At 50.8% G+C, this 12,900-nt stretch overlaps 1 protein-coding gene across 1 annotated transcript in view; it reads left to right on the top strand.

The window, feature by feature from the left end:
- The window catches only part of LOC127060599 (TOG array regulator of axonemal microtubules protein 2-like), a 38,945-nt gene extending 31,055 nt beyond the window's left edge, over window positions 1-7,890 (top strand). The window contains exon 11 of the mRNA XM_050984278.1: window positions 7,826-7,890. Coding sequence (XP_050840235.1) covers window positions 7,826-7,890 — 65 coding nt within the window. The remainder of the gene's footprint in view (window positions 1-7,825) is intronic.
- The last annotated feature ends 5,010 nt before the right edge of the window (window positions 7,891-12,900 follow it).

The following is a 12,900-nucleotide window of genomic DNA, read 5'->3' as shown; positions in this document are numbered from 1 at the left end:
CCCCATTGCAAACCCCATCCACGCGCCCTCTGCTTTGAGCTCCTCCCTCAACAGTCCCTCCACTTACAGTTCCCTCAACTCCGGAACCGGAAGTCAGGATGATGGTGACCAGAAGAAGGCCATATTGGTTTCCACTGCCACCCACCATAAGGCAGGTTCCAATCGCCCAACGAGGCCACACACTGTAATCAAGCACCCTCCATCATCTTCAGAGGATGGGAGCAGTAATTCCTCAGACTCCAATTCCAACTTTGAATCTGAGTATTGCTGGGCCAAGCTACAGAGGGAAGCCACTTGGGAGGGTAACTCAGAGCTGGCCAAAAAGATCCTGGCCTTCCCCGTTATTTGTAAATGTAACAGAATGGTGACAGCAATCAATTTGCGGGAACCCATCCCCTATGGGGAAATCAAAAGAACTTTGCAAGGTGGCAAAAGAATATGGCTGAGGTTTGTGGGAAGTCATGGGCCAGACATTGAAGCAGAGATGCCTTGGGAAGACTCTACCATGTAGTTCAGGGTGAGGGACTTGGGTTTTTCCCAGAGCCCTCTGTTTCTTCCATGTAAAACAGCACTGCCACTCAAATGATGTGTAACTCCCCTGTTCCAGGAAGTTCTGTATCCTAGTCTACTCAATGGCCTCTGCCTCAAACCACTCCCCTCTCCTTTCCCCATTGGTTGCTGTTGTGTCACCCCATCCTAGCTCCTCCCCTTTCCCCCAACCCTATTGGCTTGTTTGTACCCTAACCCCTCCTACCCTTCCCCAGTTATATATCCAATCCCCTCCCCTGTTTGGGGGGACCGTGAGCTCTTAGTGCCTTGAGCCTGGGTGCCTGCAGCTCCCAGGAGAGAGATCAGCACCCTCCCTCCTTGGCTTCTTGATCCTGAAACCCTTCAGCTGTGGCTCTGGACCTTCTTGACTGCCCTGCTGTTACCCCGTTCACAGGGGTCCCATCATGAGGGAAGAGACGAGAAAGTTGACTCCATGTATCAGAAGGCTTGATTTATTATTATATGATATATAAGATATAAAAACTATACTAAAAGAATAGAGAGAAGGATTTCACTACCATGCTATGCTAAGAATAGAAAAGGAATGTCAAAACAAGTCTTCTCAGACCGAGACCAGCTGGACAGGTGAACTGTGATAGGCTCTTAATTGCAAACAGTCTGACGGGGCCAATCACAGATTTCCTATGTTGCATTCCACAGCAGCAGATAAGAATTGTTTACAGTTTGTTCCTGAGGCCACTCAGCTCTCAGGAGGGGAAAATCCTAAGTAAAGGATTTTTCATAAAATGTGTCTGTGACACCCTGTCTTTCGCCTCACTTGCACCCTACCTTCCCTGGACGCTTTGCTGCTCCTTCAATAAAGCCCAGTTGGATCCTTTGTGTCAAGGGCCCTCCTTCAGCTTCTGGTCATGCCTGCCTTGCTACATCCAGGCCTGAGTGCAAGGTGGGCTGACAGAGCTAGTCACCCCGACTGGGAGGGGATCACTCTCGGGAGGGCCGTCATCCCAACAGCACCTGCCCAGGGCTTCCCTCAGCTGGCACCCAAACAGGAACCTGGGCAGCCATCCAGCTCCCCAGAGCGGTTCCTCGGCACAGCGCCTCTGTGAGTTGTTGCATCAGGAAATAAGTGCCATTCGGACTGAGCTCCAGGGAGAGCTGCACCTTCTTTGTACAAGGACTGCTCTGCCTGGGCTGCAGACAACTGACTGCATTTCACAGGAGAAGACCTGCTAGCAGCTCTGGGGGGAGCTTTCAGCAAACCAAGAGGACCGTCAAGAGCCAGCCAGCCCCATGAGGTGCCTTTCCTTTTCCCTGTGCCTTCATGATTTGGTGAGTGACCTGGGTGACAAAAAAGAGCATCCTGCTCGGGCTCATTTGTTTTAGTTTTCCTTTCACCTTGTGGGGAGAAAGCAGTTAGGGCAATGGGGGAACATCTTTCCCTTGCACAGAAGGAGTTCTGTCTAAAAGTCCAATCTATCCTGATGCTGAGGGACATTTCCTTTGCTAAGAGGGAGGTCAAAGTTTTTGTTTAAACACTTCCCTGAGACCTCTTGGGAAGACACCTTTTCTGTTTTTTTCTGGTGAAAAGTTGGGAAATGTATTTACCTAGAACAAGTTAAGGGGAATTACAAAGTGGGGAAATTTAATCCTTTATTAGATCCTATCCTTAAGTTAGTAAAAGAAAGGGAAGGTTGGGGCACTCAGTTTTCCTTCCGTGCACTCCTCCCCACCTAATCCTAGACCTCTTTTCCCTATGAGTGGGGCAGTATACAGATCCTGCCCAAGTACACAGGGCTGCCACCTGCTCTCTGCTGCCTCCTGTCCCACTCAGTCCACTTCCCAGCCTGGGGCTAGCCACCCCAGTCCAGACCCTACCCTCTTCCCTGATCCTAAGACCCCTGTCCCCGGTTCAAGTTTCAGTTTGTGCAAATGTAAAACAGTTGTCCAAAATGGTATTGACGGCGTGGCTGACCACCTCGGCCCACAAAATGGCACTCTTTCTTCTCCCCTTGTTCCTCCTGCCCTTCCATCAGTACATCCCATTGCATCCAGTTCTGGCCCTGCGTTGGGCCCCGCCCTCTCCCATGCGTCGACATCTTGTGCGTCAGGTTCTGTCCCTTCCATCCCTTCCTCTCCTCCCCCGGGTGAGTCTTCCATGGGTGGGTCTGGCCTCCCACCAGGCCACGTTTCTCCTTCTCTTGCTCCTTCCAGCTCCCATGACATTGGAACCAGAAGTAGGCCTGACCAGAAGCCAGCCATCTTGGCCTGCTGGGGCCCAAGCCACTGGGCACCACTGGCCAGTCAAAGACCCCGCACTCCAGCCTGCGTGGCCCCAGTCCTCCAAGGAGAGTGAGGACAGGGGCACTCTGGGCCATAACAGCAGACTGGGTGGTAGCTGGGTGTGGATCAGAGAGGAGGCCATTAGGGATGGTGACTTAGAACTGGTGAGGGATCTTGACCGAGTGGTTGCTCCTGTCATTCTGAGTCAAAATGGTGCCCTATGTTGGAAACAGATTGCCTACACGGAAATTAAAGAGCTGAGAAAATCAGCCAAAGATTATGGGAAGAATACACCTTGTTTTAAAAATTTATTTGACTTGACATTTACCGGACTTATCCTAATCCCACATGATTTGAGATACATCATGACTGCCCTGCTGTCTCCCACTGAGTTTTTATGGGAAGCGCAGTAGAAAAAACTTTTGAAACTGTTAGTAGAAAAACGTCAAGTGGCTGGGCTGGGGGATGATGCCCTGAATGCCTTTTCTGAAGACGGGATCTTCAACAGACCAGAAGATCAGTCCACCTTGCCAGTGGATGTGTTAAATGATATCAAGTTGGCTGCTAAGATGGCACTTTTAAAGATCCCCAACAGTTCCACCCCCCACCAGAAATTTTCAGCAATCCATCAAGGGGTAGATGAGCCTTTTATAAAATCTATAGACAGCCTTGTGAAGCTATCAGGAGACAAATTGACAATGTGGAAGCTAGGGATGTATTGCTAAGAAAATTGGCTATGTCCAATGCAAAACCCAGATGTCGTGGTGTAAAGCTAGGTTCTTCCCCTCAGCTGTGACTACTTCCTCCTTGCCAGTCCCCTGCCCAGTTCCGGATTACTGTATCAAGATCCACATTTCAGGAAGGGCATCATGAGATTGGCAGAAGTTCAAAAGATGCCCTTCAGGCCTGCGGTCATTGGCCTGTCCAGATGTCATTGTTCCCTGAGACCCTCCCCCTCCCACCTGGTTGGTGGCTCACCTGTCCTCCCCCCTCCACCTTCCTGTGAGCTTAAAAGGTGTTGGAGCCATGTGGTCACCGTCTGTTGGAGCAGTACTGAGATTCAGAACTGTAATACCTTGGAATAAACTCTGGATTTAACCCTCCAGCAGAACACGCTCTCTTTCTCTTCACTATCGCCTGGACTTTTCTACTAGAGGTAAAACTGAGTTCTGCTTTGCATGGGCCTATTTCGAGTGCTTAATAGTAACTGCTTGCGAGCCGAAGGTGTCTCTGAGGAGAAATATCCCCAGTAGCCACTTTTAGCTCAAGGGAAAGCAACACCCAGACACAAAGAAAATTCTTAGGGCTCTCCCTCAAGATCCCGAGCCTTCTATCATGAAAATGGTTACTGCTTGTACTAAGGCCACTTCACTGGAATAGACTTTGGCAGTGGCTGTGAACAAACGGGTGGGTAAAGCAATGGTGACTTTAAATAACATCCAGTGTTTTAATTGCAAACAGTTTGGCCATGTGCAGGCAACTGTTCCTATCCCCTGTCTGAGAGCCCTATTTAATCCTCTGTTACCTCAACTCATGTGCTTCAGAATGGTTTGCCGCCACGCCGCCTGGGAAATGAATGGCAGAGTGCACCTCAACCCCGCATGATGACAGCAAGTGGCAGGCAGCAGCAACAGAGTCTCCCTACCATCCAGGAGACCCAGTTCCGGGATGGCTCATTTCCAAGACTTGAAGTCGCAAGGAGGGGCTCAAATACTTCAGAAGGAAAAAGCAATTACATCAAAATTTGTGTCAAGTTCATTGCAGCTCAGTGCATCTCTTACTACTGGATGAAGATTTTGTGAGAGTCCCGGCAGGATACCTGAAGCCTCCGTACCACGACTGTTCCAGGCAAGTACTTCTTTTGGGGGACAATGAACATACACCTTTATCAAATAACCGATACTTCTGAAGTTATTACAGTCGATCCTTTTAATAAAATTACAGTTACTATCTCATGTACCACTCCTCCATTGACCTTGTGCAAGAATTCTCCTTTTCAAATGTATATATCGCCTGGACAAGACCCTGATTCTAATAACTTTGATGTTTACTTTTCTCATATTCTGGGCAGGGAGAAACCAAACATACAAGCCACCATCTCCGAAAAGGACAAATATATGGATCTTACACTAATGGCAGACACAGGAGCCAATGTCACCACCATCCCAAGAGCAAAGTGGCCCTGTGACTGGGAGTTGGTGCCCCCTTGCAGCAGTCTCCAGCATCGGTGGAGCCATCAACTACCTCTGCAGCAAGTATCTGATAAGCACAGAGGGACCTGAGGGGCAAATCACATCAGTAAAGCCATTTGTTACCACATGTAACATCACTTTGATAGGCAGAGACGTTCTGTCTCAATGGGGGGCCTGATTAGATATCCCCAATGCCACCTGGGATTTTTAGCTTGGGCCACTGCAGAGTGCACCACCCTGACACGTACCTGGACCCAGTGTGGGTGGACCAGTAGCCCCTTCCTGAAGATAAGTTAAACATGCTCAACAATCTAATAGAGGAGCAGTTGCGCCTGGGGAACATAGTTCCATCTAATAGCCCCTGGAACACCCCATTTTTTGTTATCCAAAAAACAGGTAAGGATAAATGGCACCTGCTCCAGGATTTGCGTAGAGAAAAGGAACCTATAGAAGACATGGGCCCCCTGCAACCTGGCCTCTGTTGTAGTTTGAGAGGAAATGAAGTTTTTTTGTAATGGTGTGGTCACGCCAATCAGTGTTCAGATTTTAATATTGGCACCTGGTTTGTCCACTGAGGGCATGGATACGCCTCTGAGAACACGGGGGATTAAAAGCTGTGAACTCCCAGGGGAATTTCCTTTTGGGTTCCGGTTTGGAAGAGAGTGGACCCTCCCTTGTCCGGCTCCGAGCTGGTGTTCTGTGTGTTTTTCCTTGTAGTTTTAGGTTAATAAAGTTATTTTTTTCTTTCAATCTTAAGGTGGAGCCTGCTCTGCTCTGTCTCTGATCACATCTCACAGTAGATACCAGGGGAAGAGGTATTCTCATGGGGGCACTGGCATTGTGCCAGGCTCAAACGATGACACCTCCCGTCCCTCTTTAGGCTTCCGAGGGATTGGCAGCTCACAGTCCTTGACATGAAGGACTGCTCATTAACAAACCACTGTTCCCTGGAGATGCTCCCAGATTCGCCTTTTCGGTACCCTCCTTCAACTGAAAAGACCCCTACAAATGCTATCATTGGGTCACTTTGTCACAGGGCAAAAACCCTGAATAGGACCAAAAAAATCTTTTCTTACTGTCTTTGTAAATATAATATATTCACTTTGAATGCAGTTCTGAAATCTGTCGAATTAACCACAAAAGATTTGGAAACATAAATCAAATTATTCCCAGAGGCTTGGCTTGTTAAGGTGTTCTGAATGTTAATGAGCCCTGGGGCACTGAATTCCTGAACTGAAGAGCTAAAGGCTGAACAAGCCTCTGGAGAAGTAAAATTCAGCAGCTGCCTCCAAGTTTTTAGAGAGTGTGGAAGACAATTTTTTGTCAGAGCTAGTGAGTGAGCCCAGCAGGGGAGGGACCATATTCGACCTGTTGTTTGGCTATAAAGATGGGCTGGGGGGAGATGTGCTGGTTGGAAGCTGCTTGGGGCATAGTGACCATGAAATTATAGAGTTCTCAATATTTGGTGAAATCAGGAGGCACATCAATAAGCCTCTTACATTGGACTTCTGAAAGGCAGACTTTGGCCTGTTTTAGGAGACTTCTTCAGAGAGTTCCTTGGGAAGCAGCCCTTAAAAGCAAAGGAGTTCCCGAAGGGTGGGTATGCTTCAAAACTGAGATCTTGTGGGCACAGGAGCAGACTGTCCCTGTGTGCTGAGAGATGAGTTGATGAAGGAAACGTCCAACCTGGATGGGCAAAGAAGTTTTGAAGGAACTTAGGAATAAAAAAAAGGATGTATCATTTTTGGAAGGAGGGTTACGTCTCTCAGGAAGTGTTGAGAGGGGTTTCTAGGACACACAGGTAAGAAATTAGGGAGGCCAAATCTCAGTATGAACTGATTTGGCAAATTTTGTAAGGGATAATAAAAAATGTTTTTACAAATATATTAATGGCAAAAGAAAGGGTAAAACCAACCTTTTTTCTTTATTAGATGAGGGAGGGAACTTAGTAACTGCAGAGGAGAAGACAGAGGTACTTAATGCCTTCTTTGCCTCAGTCTTTAGCGAGAAGACTTGCCTGCAGGATAACTGTCCTCTTGTGTTGGTAGGTAGTGTCAGGGAGCAGAATGATCTGCCTGGGCCATGGGCTGCACTGTCAGCCCAGAGCCATGTGGGGATTGCACAGGACCGGCAGGGCTGGCAAGGAAACGGGCAATACGGGAGCTGGGGGTGCTCCAGAAGCCTGGACGTATTGGGAGCATGGACAGGGGGGACCCATGGATATCCTAGGGTCCTGAAACAGGGACTAAGGACAGTGCTGACCCCTGGGATGCCTGGGATGAAAAAATGGTGAGCCCAGAGAAGGGGAACCTGCGGGATTGCGGGGAGCACCAGCAGCCCAGAGAGGGGGAACACCAATACAAACTTGACCCGGAGCAGCCCAGACAGGGGGGACCTCCATGAGACCAAAGAGCAAAGAACAGAGAGGAGAAACTCAGGGTTGGGTGGTTTTCCTCAGTCTTGGTGTTTTGGAAATTTATATGGGCACCAGAGGACCAGTGACTCCTAGAGATGGACTTCGGCTGTAGGAACCCCCTAACCCAATGTGCTCATACATTGTATTTTCCCTCAAACCAGGATTTCTCTTTCCCAAACCATTGGCTGGATGGAGAAGGAGGCTGCAAGGAAGAAAAAGATATCCTGGGACACCCAGGCAGGTGAGGAGGAAGTCACTGCCCCTTTCCCCCTCTTTCCTGCTATATCTCCCAGCCCAGCATGGCGCCTGGCTGCAGGACAATCCTGCTGCTGATGCCGTCATGCCAGGGATGCACTGGGGAGATCTCCCTCCCCTTCCCTGTGGTATGGAGGCAAATCTTATCCTGTCGTTGTCCTTTCTCCCCCAGACAAGGAGCTGAGGATAGAGACCACAAATCTCCACGGCAGAACCTCGTGGAAGAAGCTGTTTTGAGCAACTCCACAGCACAGGAATCGAACAGGGAGGAAAATCCCTGAGATCCCACAGGAGGAGGTACTGCAAACCCAGCCCAGGGTGCTCTGAGGAGGAAAGAGCCACCCTGTGCCACGAAGGTGGACAGAGCTTCAGCCAGAGCTCAGAGCTGGGGACCCATGAGCAGCTTGGAGTGTGGGATCAAGGCAGATCAACACCTTGGAGTGTGGGATCTGGTGGCAGAGCAACACCTTGGTCTGCCACCAGATGATCCACACTGGGGAATGGCCGTATGAGTGTGGCAAGCGTGGCAAGTGTGGCAAGGTCTTCAGGTGCAGCTCTGTCCTCATCATCCACCAATGCATCCACTCTTGGGAGAGGCCTTACCAGTGTCCTGAGTGTCTGAAGAGGTTTCAGAGCAGCTCCCATCTCCTCCTGCACCAGTGGATTCACACTGAGGAGAGGCTCTTCTGCTGCCCGGAGTGGGGGAAGGGCTTCAAGAACAACTGCGACCTCATCAGACACCAGCGCATCCACACCGGGGAGAGGCCCTACGAGTGCTCCCAGTGTGGGAAGAGCTTCACCCAGAGTTCTCACTTGAACAAACACCAATGCCGGCACCAGTAAGGGAAGCCCTGCGAATGACCCAACTGACGGAGAAGCTTCGTGCACTGCTCCAGCTTCATCCCCCATTGGAGGACCCATGTTGGGAAGAGCTCTGGTGATCCATGTTCCCTGTGATCCATGCTGGGAAGACACCTGTCCCTTTTCCTGCCCCTGCCTGTTGTGGTGTGCATCCAGTTTCCAGTTGTGTTATATTCCCTGTTTGTATTGTTCTCCCCATTTTGTAATGTTCCCCCCAGTTGTAATCCTAAACCTATTTTGATGGTTCAGTCCTGGTTTCCCCCTCTCCCTAAAATGGTTCCCTCCCAGTCTGGGCATACTGCCAAGCCCTTGTCTCCACCCCCGTTTCCACGGTTACCATCCCTCTTGTTGCTTTTCCCCTCCTCCCGGGCCCTGTCCATCTCCCGGGGCCCTGCCCATTTCTCCAGAAACTTCTCCCTTCCTCACAGAGTGATTGGGCAAGTGCTCCGAGGCCCCTCCCTAGCTCTTGTATCATTGGTTCTTGTCTGTGTCAGTTATGACCGATTCCCCTCCTCGGTTTCCCCCATTGGGTCTTGTACCTATGTTCCACCCCCTTTATATACTGCTGTTGCCCATTGTTCTCTGCCTTTTCCCACCTGGATCCCCTGGAGACAATAAAACCCTGGATTGCACCAAGCGAGTTTAGACCCTCTTTTCTCTCAAGCTTCTCCGCTTTTGCCACTCCTCTCGATATTGCTGCCCTGTCGAAGGCGCTGCCCAGACGCCCCGGCGCATCAGGGTAGTGCCCCCAGCTGCTAGCTGCTGCTGTGCTCCCAGCTAGCCGGCGCCGCCTCCCCCCCGCTCTCAGGGGAGTAAAGTGCACTCGGCGCAGCAGCGCGGCACCTGCCAATGACATGATGGGAGATGGAAGAACATGAGGGTCTGGCCATGGCTGTGTCATTACAGTCACTCTCACCTCAGGTCATTGCCAGGGGCAGGAAAGGGACTCTCTCTCTCCCTGAGAAGAAGGGTGTCCTTTCCAGGCAGGAGGAAATATGTGGCCAGAAAGAGTCAGTCGGTGGTGATGTAGTTTTCCCTGTAAATAGCTTTTCTTATCCCTTCTGTTATCAATATTATTTCTGTTTCTGTTTGTTCTTTATCTCGTTGCTGTTCCCAGTACATTGTTCTTATCCCAGCCTGGGAGCTTTGCCTTTTGTGCTTTCTACGGGAGGTGGGAGGGCAGCGAGCGGCCGCGCAGTTTTAGCAGGAGCAGGAATTTGAGGAATCCCATTTCTACAGGCCGGCAGGTGGAAATCGAGAACCCCAGCTGGTCCCAGCCCTGGTGGCCATGGCAACAGCCTTGGGAGCAGGTCCCTAGCTGGGAGCTGTGGGCACCTCTTCACTCTATTGCCCAGGGACAGGACTGGAGAGGATGGCTGCAGCTGAGTTGGGGCAGGCTTAGGTTAGATGTCAGGAAAAGGTTTTCCCCCAGAGGCTGCTCGGACACTGCCCAGGCTCCCCAGGGAAGGGTCCCAGCTCCAGGGCTCTCTGAGATCCAGCAGTGTTTGGACAGCCCTGCCAGACCCAGGCTGGCATTGTTGGGGTGTCCTGTGCAGGGCCAGCAGTTGGACTCGAGGATCCTCCCAATGGGTCCCTCCCAACTCAGCCAATTCTGTGGTTCTGGGATCCCATTACCCTGGGACTGCAGATGGTTGCCATGAAAATGGTCTCTGGCTCCAGGCCTGACCTGGTGTCCATGGCAACCACCCCTGGCATGGGGTCTCCATGGAGCTGCCAGGGGACTGACCACAGCAACAGGGAGCTGGTGATTATTGCCATGGAAACTGACCATAGCAACTGTCATCGTTTCAGCCTGGCGCAATGCCAGTGCCCCCATGAGAATACCTCTTTCCCTGGTATCTACTGTGAGATGTGATCAGAGACAGAGCAGAGCAGGCTCCACCTTAAGACTGAAAGAAAAAAAGAACTTTATTAACCTAAAACTACAAGGAAAAACACACAGAACACAGGATGAAAACCTTCCAAATTTCTTCTTCCTCCCCCCCACCAAATCTCCTAATTCTGTTACCACCCTTTAAATCATCGCTCTCAGTCCATCACCACCCTTTAGATAATTAATTCTCAATTTCTCGAGAAGAGAGGAGTCCCTCTTGCACCACAGACTTCACCCAGGAAACAGTAGAAACTTCTCGTGTTTCCATGTCACATGTTGCACCGCCCGGAGAACATTTGCCATCATGACCTCTTCCTTCCATGTCCAGTGCTCTCACCACTGCACATGGACCAGAGCTGCTTCTAGGGTTTTTCCCTTTAAGGATGCTTTGTCCAGTTCCAAAAAAGAGCACAGTCCCTCTCCTTTTGGGACACCTGTCCCCCCAAAATTTCACCCCCTGGGGCTGAGGGGTCTCTTAAACAGAGATCATCTTCCTCTTCTTCTTCTTCAAAGATGGAGGCCACCACCACCACCCTCCTCACCCGTCATCTCTGTTCACACACTTTCACATATCGCACTCTCCTGGCTCTGAGCCATTGCCTCCCCCTAGAATGCAGTCTCTGTGTCACAGGAACTCAAGGGTTCTGCCATGGCTATCTAAGAAAAGTCCAGCCAAAGGCCACTCTATCATCTCCTCCCACCTAGGATTCTTTTCAACTCCTCTCAATCTCATCAACCTCAGGAGGAATCAGCATTTGCAAGGTTTCCATCATCCCCAGAAGGGTTAAAAATCCCAGGCTCTGCTGGTTTGGTTCATGAACTCCCACGGCTGGCTGCCCTGCTGGGCACCCCCCCTTCTCCTTCATGCCAGCCGTGCTATCACAGGCACAGGCTGCTCACTCTCTCTCTCCCTCCAGGGTGAGGGGAATGGGGGATGGCTGCCTGAAGCCCTTGCAGTGCAGTGCTTCTCCATCCTTCGGCCCAGGCCTGGCCTACCTCCCTCTGGCCGCATGGCTCCCCTTCCCCCCCCGCCCAGCTTGGAGCCGGGCAGGAGAGGGTCCACTCTCTTCCAAACCAGAACCCAAAAGGAAATTCCCCTGGGAGTTCACAGCTTTTAACCCCCTGTGTTCTCAGAGGCGTATCCATGCCCTCAGTGGACAAACCAGGTGCCAATATTAAAATCTGAACACTGATTGGTGTGACCACACCATCACAAAAAAACTTCCCCTCAAACCACAACAGCAACCTGGTGATGGTTGCCATGGAAGCTGACCCTAGCAGCATGGGGTGGTGACGGTTGCCATGGAAACTGACCCTAGCAACAGGGAATGGTGATAGTTGCCATGGAAACTGACCATAGCAACAGGGGGTGGTGATGGGTGCCATGGAAAGTGATCATAGCAATGCGTCCTGTTGATGGCTGCCTGCTAAGGAACTGAGCTGTCACAGGCCTTTAGAGGGGTTCCATGGGGACTTTCCAAGAGTCTCCAGGCTGTTCAAGAGCTGGAATGTCACAAGCAGAGACAGGGGCTCCTTGGAGACCTCCCAGGGGTTTCTGGGGGTGGTAAAGAGCCCTGTGGTCACAGGCAGTCACAGCCATTCCATGGTGACATCCCAGGGGACCTTGGGCTGCAAAGGCACCGAACTGTCACAGGCACTGACGGGGGCTCCACGGTGACATCCCAGGAGTCCCTAGGCTGCCAAAGAGCTGGGATGTCACAGCCACTCACAGAGGTTCCTTTTATGGGCACAGTGGGTGATTCAGGCAAAAGCTTTATTTCTTTAATAAACGCCCGCTGAGTAATGAGGTACAGAAATGACGCCCAACAGCCACCATGGAACCTCAAACCCTTGCAGGACCCCTAGACTTCTAAAATTCCTTCTAAGAGAGGAGACTGGGAGAAGCTGGATACAATCCTAGCCCCAGACTTTGTCAAAGATGTAAAAGATTGGACAGGTGGAATTGAACTTTAATGCAATTTGTCCAAAAGGATTGATGATGGAATACCAGATATATTTATATAAATACAGCTGATTGATTCTGATCATGTTTAGACAAAAAGATCTTAACCAGAGTTACTCCACAGCATAGGAGCTATAACACTTATTAGAATATTCTGCTCTGGGAAGCAATTTTGAAGTCAAAGGGGCCTTGCTGGAGTGGTTTCAGCCCATTGCAGGCAGAGTCTCCTGCTCCAGCAGGAACTGCACTTCCTGTGCCATGAGCAGGGCAGGTCCCATTGCAGGAAAAGCCCAGGCCAGTCCCAACACAGGGAAGGCCTCGGGCACAAGAGCAGAGAGCAGTGCTGGGAGCTGTGCCAGGGAGAGCCTGAGGTACCAAAGGCACCTTGGCAGCAGCAGCTGCTTGGAGGGCATGGCCAGAAGACTCCCTTGGAAACCTGGCCTGGTGGCCACCACTGCAGAGCTGCTGCCTCAGGGCTCATTTCTGGCTGGGCTCTGCCCCAGCCCACAGAGTGTGACCTCAGCACTGA

The sequence above is a fragment of the Serinus canaria genome, chromosome 25 (assembly GCF_022539315.1).
Source record: "Serinus canaria isolate serCan28SL12 chromosome 25, serCan2020, whole genome shotgun sequence".
NCBI lineage: Eukaryota > Metazoa > Chordata > Aves > Passeriformes > Fringillidae > Serinus > Serinus canaria.
Note: the sequence above shows the minus strand (reverse complement) of the source record. Positions and strands in the feature narration are given on the sequence as shown.